We start from the raw sequence: 10328 nt of genomic DNA, 5'->3' as shown, positions 1-10328 counted from the left end.
GCCAAGAATTTCTTCCTAATATCCAGTCTAATCTCCACCCCCCACCCCCACCGCTGTCAGTTTGAAGTGCTTCCCCCTTCTGTATCTGCAAGGAACCCCTAGGGTGACATATAATGTGACATAGTTCACACAAGCCAGAATTAGCTTTCAAAGCAATATATTATCCCTTTCAATAAAAAGCCCCACAACAAAACATGCCCTGGATGTATTTGTTGTGTTTTTTTTCTTTTTTTTTTTTTTTTTTTTTTTTTTTGTAAAGCAACTCCCAGCCTACCAAGCCTGTATTGTTTCCCTTTCCAAGTGTTATCAAACACCAGCAGGAACAGCACTATGGAAAGTAGAACAAAGATTGTTGGTTTGAAGACAAGAGTTACCATAGCAAACATTAAGTTAATCAGTAGTTCAGTGAAAAGGCTTTATCCGTGCTTTTAAAGAGCACTAATTTTACCAGTGAAATCACATGGCAAGCTCTTAAGTAAAATGTGATTTCTCGAAGAAGCAGCTCATCTTAGATAATCCAGAATCTTTTTTCCCAGAATTCCAATAAAACCAGGTTGTCTTCACTTACAAAATATTATTGTAACTCAAGTTATAATAGAGTGCAAATAGAAGTCCAGCCCAGAGCTGTGGAAAGTCTCCAGCATTAGAAAGCAAACAGAAAAGCAAGCCTGTGTTTAAAAGAGATTTGAGTGTGGAAATCCACAGTTCAACAGTGACCCAGAAACTGATAACAGTTAAGACCAGTTTATCATGAGGAAGTGCACAAAGTTTTTCAAACTCTTTTCTGGAGAAGAGATAGTTATAAAAGCACTTGTGAGACAAAGAACAGACACAGAAGGTGCAATCACACCCTCACCAAATCAGAAATAAACGTGTGACAGAGAAACTAAACCCAGCAAGACCCTGTTCTGTATTGAGCCATAGCCCATATTGTGTAATTCCATCAAGGACAGAGGTAGCTTTTGGCCTGGGTTGCACTTAAGTCATCTAACAGCAACCTCTAGTGGTGCTTCCCAACAGATATCACATCTTCAGGAGGAAGAGAGGGGAGGACACAAGAAAAACTGTTCTGACTTGCTTCCAAGGAATCATAGAAGGTTCCAGAACAGCCACAGGACAGTCTTTGCACTGTTCCTACTCAAATCACCACTCTGAGCATGATACCTTCTGAAAATAAAGGCTTGAGTTCATTTGGAGATAAAACAAAGTACAAGAAACGCTGCAAAACTACCAAATTTTATGTAATGCCATTGCCTGAGCTCTGGTTAAATAATACAGATAATTAAGTCTTGAGCATCCAAGACTTTTTGTATTTTCCTCAAATCCAGTTTTAAGATTGCTTGGTGCAGACAAGAACAGCTTCCATCATCTGAGAGGACTTCAGTAATACAAGCGGGTACCATTTAGTTAAAAATCTAATTTGTGTCATGTCAAATTACATGATTTAATTAGTTACCCCTCCACCCACACCCTTTCTAGGTATATTCCAGCAGTGAAGGCCTTGAATGTCTTCTCTGGAATAGGAAATCCTACCCCACACACACAAGAATTTACCCAACCAGTAGGATCAGAGGGATTCAGGACACATCCTCTAAACACTGAAATAAACTCATGTTGGGTTTTGTAACCTGTATTATAGACAATAATGTATTTTGAGCTTAAACATGAAAATACAACATTGCAGGAGCAAGGTTTCAATACACTTAGAGCTGAGAATTTTGATAAAGCCAGTTTGAAGTGCAGTGTGGATTCACCTCTTCAACAGGGGAAGAGAAATGTTCCTATTACAAAATACTTTTAATAGAAGGCATATTAAGATGGCACTTAAAAGTACATTCATTTGGCAAGTCTTTCAGCCTGACAGAAGCTGTCAGAACTCATGTGAATTACAGACAGATACTGGTGAAAGAAAAGAAGATTTCACAAACTAAAGAAAGGCATCAGCACTTACAGCATTCAGAAATCCATCATTTGCTTAATGATCCACAACTGTACAACTGGGTCCAGGAATACCCTTGGCTTGTGTTCCATGCACAGTAATACAAACCTGGGCATTTATTCTGAATTGCTTTATGAGCCATGTTATGATGGTTTCTTGAAGCCTTTTAGAATGGGGTAGATGTTCTCAAACGCCTCATAGATTTCAGAACGGTCTTTTGCTCCTAAAAAGACATTTATAAAAAAACCCACAAAAACTCCACCATGAATTAACAGAATATTGAAAGTATCTGAATATGGTAAGATCACAAACCATGAAGAAACCCAGGGGTTTAAAAGCACATTACTATTAGTTTAAGGAAGAATTTCTATCATACTTCTGCCACCTCAAAGAGCAATTTCCAGCTTGCTTTGCTTTAAGATTAGTTTTGTTTAATCTGTGGAACCAAAACAGCAATTTTCTGCTCTTGACAGGTGGAAAAACATTGGCTTTGAAGAAAGAAGAAAGCAACTGAGAACCACCAAGGTGTTACCTGCTTACGAGTAACAGCTCTGCCTGTTGAAAAGGTAGGTGGAAAAGTAGAAACAAGAAGTGAAGGGCATTTATGCAATACTGGAAGTTGATCCACAGTTTGAGAACTCTCCTACTCCAGCTCTGAGAAGCATTTTTTATTTTTAAGCTATGTTAGGGCATGTATGATTTCAAAGCTTCTTCCATGGTACTGCAAGCAAATCTTTACCACCAAGTCTTGCATTGCTGTAGGCAGGAACATTCCTTGCCACTGACACTACTCTATCAATTACAAGAAAACTGCATTTAAATGAACTAAAAGTTGAATTAAGCCCTGCTCAAATTGAATGTGCAAGCCTTTTCCTCATGTCCTCACTTGGACATGACTAATTCATCTGTGTTACCACAACTTTTACTTTAAAAGTAAAGTTACTATTAAGTTATTTCCTTGATTAGGGGGGGAAAAAACCCTCACAGCTCATCAAATTCAATTTTGCAATTGCAGCTGGGCCCAGTGTTCACAGAAAAGGATCTACTTTAGTGCTTCTGGGCCTACTGCACACTCAAGGATGTTTCTTGGTTTTGGGTTTTTTTTTGGGTACACTAATTGGATCAGTGGAATGGAACTGGCCAGTATGATTTTGCTGTACCTAAGAAGGTGGTGGGACACTGGAGGGGGAAGTATTTAAGCTTTATACTGAGAGTGCCCCAGACTTCAGCTGGCTGAGCTCATTCCTGATCTATGACTCTGAGAATCCCTGGCTAAGGCTGGCACTTCTATGGTCTTCCACATGTCTCAAAGCTGTGTTGGGAATATAGATACAGCATTCAGAACTTCTGGGAACAAATCCCATTTACCTTTTAGAAGCATTTTCATGAGCTGCCCAAAAAGAATATGTTAGAAACTCAGGAATTCACCTTTTTTTTTTTTTTGACCTGGGATGAGGTACAGGTATCTGAGAGCACACTTACTCAGCAAGGCTGCTGCCCCACGAGTGTTTTGCCAAGCAGTCTGGAAAAAAAAAGTTCTTAGATCTCCACCCTTTCCTCTGATAATCCCTACTAAATGCTGTCAGTGAAGCGTTTTAAGAAGTTTGCTTCCTGTCCAAGCCATTTTAAATCGCTCATTGTGAGGTTCCTATTTAAGTGCCTGAGCAGTTACAGCATGCCAGCGTCCTGTTGGCATTGACATGTGGCATTATGCTTTGAATAACGTAAAAATACTCAAGTAATACGGAAATCTGAGACTCCACATGAGGCAATAGGAGATTCTAGTGCAACAATACTGATATTATCTGCAGAAAACACAGATAAGCAGCAGTAGGCACTATTAAAAAGTTCAGTAAGAGGCTTTACTGTGGTAAGATACTTTTAGCTAATGTTCAGTTCAAATGCTTTCTCAGAAGACAAAGTAGCACTAGGCTACAGATATTCAGAGAGACCACTTACCAGTCAGTACAACTTTTCCAGACACAAAGATAAGCAGCACTATCCGTGGTTTGACCATCCTATAAATGAGGCCAGGGAATAGTTCAGGTTCATAGCTGTTTCAAAGCAGGCAGGTAAGATTAGTAAAATGCAAACAAACTGTTTCAGTGTTGTATGAATAAAGTGCTCTTTAAGTGTATTAACAATAGAGTAATTAACCCCACAGATTTTAGATAGCTACTCAGAGAAAGGCAGGTCAGGCTTTAGACATCTTGAAGAGAAACCACTTAATTCCAGCTGGAGCTGGTGGGAGATCTTCATGCTTACTTTTAAAGATTTCTGAGCCACTTCTGATTTTTCATAGCATTGAAATCTTTATTGTAACCTTCAAACAGTCCCCAAATCACAGAATGGCCTGGGTTGGAAGGGACCTTAAAGATCATCTCATGGGCAGGGACACCTTCCACTATCCCAGGTTGCTCCAAGCCCCATCCAACCTGGCCTTGAACACTTCCAGGGATGGGGCAGCCACAGCTTCTCTGGGCAACCTGTGCCAGGGCCTCCCCACCCTCACAGTAAATCCTTCCCAGGCTGCAAAGAGCCCTTATTAGGAAGCATCTCATGCAACTAAGATGACAGCCAAGCATGAATCTTTAATATATATTTAGCTCCCAAATTACATGCAAACTACTAGATGCAGTGCTAATAAAAGACAACCAAATTGTGATTTTTGTCAGTGCCGAAATCTCCATCCTTTCCTCAGTGATGGCAATAACCAATTTTGAACAAGCCCACCTTGCAGGCACAGCATGCCCATCACTCAGCTACAGGTTTCCTTCAGGTGGGTGGCTAATGGACATCCAAGCAGAACCGAACCAACGTCCCAGAAACACGGTGTGGTTTCGTTTCTGTATTCTGCAAGTGCAGTTTGGCTTCATGCCTGAAGGTTGGAAGCCTTATCCCTGCAGATTGGCATCTGCTTTGCTGGGAGTTCAGAGGCTCCCTTAGTATTAAAGGCTCACAGTGGAGTGAGGGCATGGACCAGGCTCAAGGAGCTGCAGACAGTGCTCCGAGTTGCACAGGGCTGTAACTGATTGCCACGTACCTGCTGAACTGCTGGTGAGTGAGAACCAAGCCTTCCAGCCGGATGGGGAACCTCACATCACAGCTCCCAACCATATTCTGGATCTTGAAGTCCAAGAACTTGGCAGGGAAGCCGAGTTTCTGCACCACCCGTGCGAATTTCCTGGCTGCCAGCCGGGACTGCTCCTCACTGAGGGAAGAGCAGAGGGGGGGGAAAAAAATAAGTCAACTTTGATTAGTGTTTTCCCCCCTCTGCTCTCAAGATGGAATTCAGTTTAGAGCCACCAGTGTGCTAACCTGTGCTCCAGAAAAAGATACACTACTGCTCAAAATAGCAAGTGCCTATCCCCAAAACTGCTCCAGGGAGCTATAAAAGGAGTGAGGCACTTGGACATTCACTTTCCTGTGGTCTGTTTTGATCGTGTTGCATCACCCAGAAGTTCCCCTCTTCAGAGGTTTCTTTCTCAGTTCCTTAAAGCACCTTCTCAGGGCTGATCCAAGAGTTACAGACACCAGTACAATCACCTGCTTGGGGTGGTGGGAGGGTTTGGAGAAGAGGTCTCTGAAGTGTAAGTTAATGCATTATCTCACTGACAGTTTTGGGACACAAAAAACAAGGCAGCTGCTGAACTGGAGGAAAAGAGCTTCAGAGTACAGAAATCAACTTTGCTTTTCTCAAATTCCCATTTTCTCTAGAGGCAGATGTGTTGACTGGTGAACACAGACACCGAAGAGAGACTTGACAGACAGAAGTTATGTCCTAACTCACTTTAAAAGTCAGTGAGAAATGCAAATAACTCCTTAACAATTCCTGGGCATTTTAGCAGCTTTTCTGCTGATGTCTGCTCAGCTCAATCTAAATTCAGGGACAGAAGCACATGGTTCAGGAATTACTAAGCTGCCACCATGGAGAAAGCGAGGCATTTTTCAATACCACTGCTTCACTTTTTCTTGCAATTGTGACAGCCCTTTGCTAGGTACTTCAGATGAGATTTCCTGACATTTTTCCATCAGAATATAGGCACGGCTGCAAGACCCAGACCTTTAGAGAGAAGGTTAAAAAAACCCAGAAAAATACCTTTTTGCTCCCGTGCAGACCATTTTTCCAGAACTGAAGATGAGGGCTGTTGTCCGTGGTTCCCTGATTCTCATGATCACAGCAGCAAACCTCTAAAAATTCAAAGGAAAGCCTCACAGGAATTTAGCTGGGAATGTATTTCTAGTCAGTCTTTCAACAACTGATGCTTTTGAAGCCTATTACAACATGCATGTGTTTTGTACAAGTGTTTCTTTAGCACCCTGAAGTTATTTTCCACCCACCTGGGACCAGGGGAGTTGAGACTAAAGTCACAGGACCATTAGAATCCATGAGCACTGAGAAAAGGAAGGGAGGGTAAAGCTCTGAGTCCTCAAGACTTGCCTTTGGGTTATACTCTGCATTTCTGGCATGCAGAGCTATGTTCTTCAGATCCAGTTTACAAGCCAAGTTTACAGTCGACACAATATTCCTGAGGAACAAGAGAGGAACTTTCTTACTCCAAAAGCCAGCAACGGCAGAGCCAAACCCCAACGTGGACTTACTGTGGAGTCACACTCCAATTAATATTTGCTATCCAACTGATTTCCTGCTTCTTTCCGACTCCAGCACTAAGCTACTTTTGGCAAAACTTAAGTAATTCAATATCAAAATCACACTTTGAGATCTAACAAGGTATGAAATTATTAGTCCCTGAATTCTAAGTTTGTGTGTCTTCCAAAAGCTACATCACTGAAGTGTTTCACAGATTTGGACTGAACCGTTACTGACTGTTTAGAGTTACTACAGCACTTAAGGTGGGTAAGGGTATGTTATTTTCTATATAAACTACTCCACAGTTGCCCTACCTTAGGCAGGACAGGATCTTTTAACAAGAGGAGTGTTTCTCACACCCAACCCTCTGCACTCAGTTCTGTTTCTCCTCTTGAAAAAAGAAGACTGACAACTTTAAACCCTTGGAAGTCTGCTGTCATCCTTCACATTCTCCTTGCTGGAAGAAATCCTCCTTTATGTTTTTGTCAGTTCATTTGCTCCACCTCTCCCTCCAAGAGCAATAACTGCCCCTGTAGCTTTTTGGTTGGGCTCATTTCAGACCAAACCATGTTTGCCACGTTCTCTGAGTGAGAAATCAGAGCAGCACCTTGCAGTTCAAGCAAGCCCACGGCTACGATATATGCTACATATATAACACAGAAAAACTTACTGTAGCTGAGGAAGTGTGCCAGAGCCTTCTGATGCAGATGACAGTGGGGTCACAGGAGTCATTGGAGTCAGATGAGGACACATCCCAGATGTTTCAGGAGATGGCTGAGTCACATCTGGATTTGAGAAGCTGCTTTCATCCGTGAAGATACCGCTGTCCTCATTTTTTGGTACTGGCACATCGAGCTCTTTTGGCATTTCATGACCATCTTCAGATAGACTTTGTTCTTTGTTATCTTGGGTGACATCTGGAAGAAAGCTGAGGTCCACAGAGGAGAAGTCTGCATGGAGCTCTTCGGGCTGATTAAATTGAGAACCGAACTCATCTTTGATTGTTTGACTTGGAAGTTCCACATCATAAGGGCTCATGGGAGTGAACAGGTGAGGACTAGTTGAGAAGTCATCCTTGAATTAAGAAAAAGGGTCTTGTATTAAAACATTAACTGGGAGAGCAAATTAAGATTAATCTTCAATAAGTACATTTCAGTAATTTTTCCTCCCAATACATAATTATAGCAAAGAATAGTTTTAAGACTTGAAAGTGCATCCTTTGCTTCTCTGTCAGCATATAAAAATCCAGATAACTTTTATAATGGAGAGATGCATTTTCCCACCACACTTCAAAGGCAGTCTGGAGTACCCCTGTGACACCCCAAGTTGAGAAATGCTACACACCTTCAGCAGTGACTGCAGGTACAATCTGCCTGCTGGCACTTCGCCCTCCACAGCCACTGTCACACCTCAGTCATGCACACAACCAACATAATTGCTCATCGGTTTTTCCAAGGAAGACAGCTGGCATTTTCTGGCTGCCTTTACCTCCCAGTCTGTACATTCTTGCCATTTCCTCTCCCCGCTAGCAGGGGACAGTGTCAGCGTTGGGTTTGTGCAACAGAGGGCAGCAGCTCACAGAACCAGCAGAGTTTATTCCTCAGCTGCTGGAGGTCACCAGGCTGATTTGAAGGGAGACACAGTCAGCACCCCCAACATCCTGCCCTCTGTCAAGTGCACAACACACCTGCAAGCAAGCCCTTGCATAGTAATGTCCTCATTATTATTAAAATCTATTTTTAAAAAATCATCACATTGATGAGGCAAGAGTTTAGGAAAGGATTTATTCCCTATCCATTAGAGCATAAGCCTCTGCTCAGTGGAAAGCTTCTTCCAAAAAGGTGGTTTCTGCCAACACCCACAGCAGGTGACAGCTTGGGCTGAGGACTCCATACAAGAGGTTTTGCCTTTATTTAGGCATTTTTGGGCTTGAGAGCTAAAAGGACTTCAAAAGTCCAAGCAGAAACCAGAACAGGGAATGGTGCATAAGACTGAGGCCCTCGAATTGGCAGCAACTGCCTGAACTCCAGCAGGAGCAGGATTTCCAGATCAATGCTTTCCAGCCCTGAGCTAGTGCTGCTCTCTGCTAGTCAGCTCACTTGGCAACACAACCATGCACACAGGGAGATCTCTGCTCCTACTTCACAGTATATTTGCCTGTAGACACTTGGAAAACTTCCACTAAGTGACAGATCCTCCCAGAGAACCCTCACTAGCTTGAATACAGATGCAATCAGGTCTAGCTCTGAAAGCATTACAAACACCTACATTCAAAACTGCTCCTAAAATTGGCTTGTAGATGCAGAGACCCACTGGAGATCAGGTGGGGCAGAGTGCTGCTGAAAAAGCAGATGCTCCTTCACCCTCTGGAGCACAGGATCCAAAGCACTGTCTGAGAATTAAGGTCAGATACAAATGTATTGACAGTTACAAATAAGAATATATTAAGGAATAACAGAAAATGCATCTATTTTAAAGAGATAACGTTCAAGTTCGCAAGAGGGGAAGGAAGGCACTGTCTCTGCAACAATTCCAGTGGACTAAAGTTTGGGAGTTTATAGGGAAAATTTTGTACAAACCACGACACAGAGAAAATGGTACAAAAAGACCTCATCACTGTGAGCCTGTGAGACTACTCACATCATACTAAAGGGGCATCAAAGAATGAATGTAACAATCAAAAAAAATTCTCCAGTTTGTTGCATAGCTTAAAGAAAGAAGCTGAGGGAGAAGCTGAGTGGTATATGAGTGTGGAAGTATTAAACAGCTGTAAAACAAGTTTAAAAGAAGCAAGAGAAAGCAAAGTGCATAGGGTAGGTAGAAGCAGAAAGGTTTTTATCAGGTCTCCACATAAGTGGTGTAAGGAAAAGCCCTTATAGGGTTAAGTGCTGGGGAATATTGCCTTCTTGTCAGGCAGATGCTCAGAGGCTGTGAAAGGGGGCACAAGACCATGTTTGCTTTGGGCTGGCTGCCAAGGGTTATTGCTATAGACTCTGGGTTAATTAACTCCACTGAAGGCCCCACCAACTGCGTAGCTTTGGACATCTCCCAGCAGCTCTGGGAAGGAGATTTCACACACAGATCCTATCTGAGATCACTCACTTTGGGGCAGCTCGAGGGGAAACAGCCATTTTCACTCCCACCACAGAAATCCCTGCAACTGGGGTACACATAAATCAAACCCTGCTGCTTTAAGCAGCAGACTTGGATTCCCCCCCGCCCCTGCAGTGATATCACACATCTGCTGTTATCAAGTATCCCAGCAAGTCTGAAATGTAAAAATCCCAGCAGCATTTGTAAAACCCTGATTATACCTCACCACATTATATACATTACATTATTGTATAAGGCCCCACTCAGAAGGCTTTACCAACTTCCACGAGGGGGTCTCTGGATTTAAACAGCCTATTTGCTGAGCTGAAAAGTAGTTTACAAGCAGGATGCACGTAAAGAAGTTGCATTCCCTGAACAAAGACGACGCTCAGCTGTGGAGTCCAGCTTTTTCTAGTCCCTCACCCCAAGGAGCAAGTCAGTAAGGGAGCTCTACCTGTTTTATTCATCAGTGCTTGGCAACCACTTGAGATCAGCAGGACCATTTCAAATACCAAAAGAATAAGTTTTTGCAGACATTTATGAACCAGCATGATGAGATCTGAGCCTCCTGCCCTCTCCTCAGGGGCCACACGTCCCAGAACGTGAACGGGTCCTTGCAAGCAGCATCATCCTTCTTAGAATCATAGAATCAGCTGGGTTGGAAGGGACCTTCGATATCATCAAGTCCAACCCTTGATCCACTAC

At 42.7% G+C, this 10328-nt stretch overlaps 1 protein-coding gene across 1 annotated transcript; it reads right to left on the bottom strand.

Annotated features, from left to right (window-relative positions):
• Positions 1-2082: 2082 nt before the first annotated feature.
• Positions 2083-7586, bottom strand: TBPL2 (TATA-box binding protein like 2). Its single transcript, XM_029964260.1, has 7 exons — positions 7421-7586; positions 7201-7387; positions 6381-6468; positions 6039-6130; positions 4983-5150; positions 3899-3993; positions 2083-2162 (listed from the first exon to the last, which is right to left on the bottom strand). The coding sequence occupies exons 1-7, from the start codon at positions 7566-7568 to the stop codon at positions 2083-2085; spliced, it is 858 nt and encodes a 285-aa protein (XP_029820120.1). The 5' UTR covers positions 7569-7586.
• Between the last annotated feature and the right edge of the window lie 2742 nt (positions 7587-10328).

This window comes from Manacus vitellinus, unplaced genomic scaffold, assembly GCF_001715985.3.
Source record: "Manacus vitellinus isolate BGI_N305 unplaced genomic scaffold, ASM171598v3 scaffold_6_pilon, whole genome shotgun sequence".
Taxonomy (NCBI): domain Eukaryota; kingdom Metazoa; phylum Chordata; class Aves; order Passeriformes; family Pipridae; genus Manacus; species Manacus vitellinus.
The sequence above is the reverse complement of the archived record's forward strand: the minus strand, read 5'-3'. Positions and strand labels throughout refer to the sequence as shown.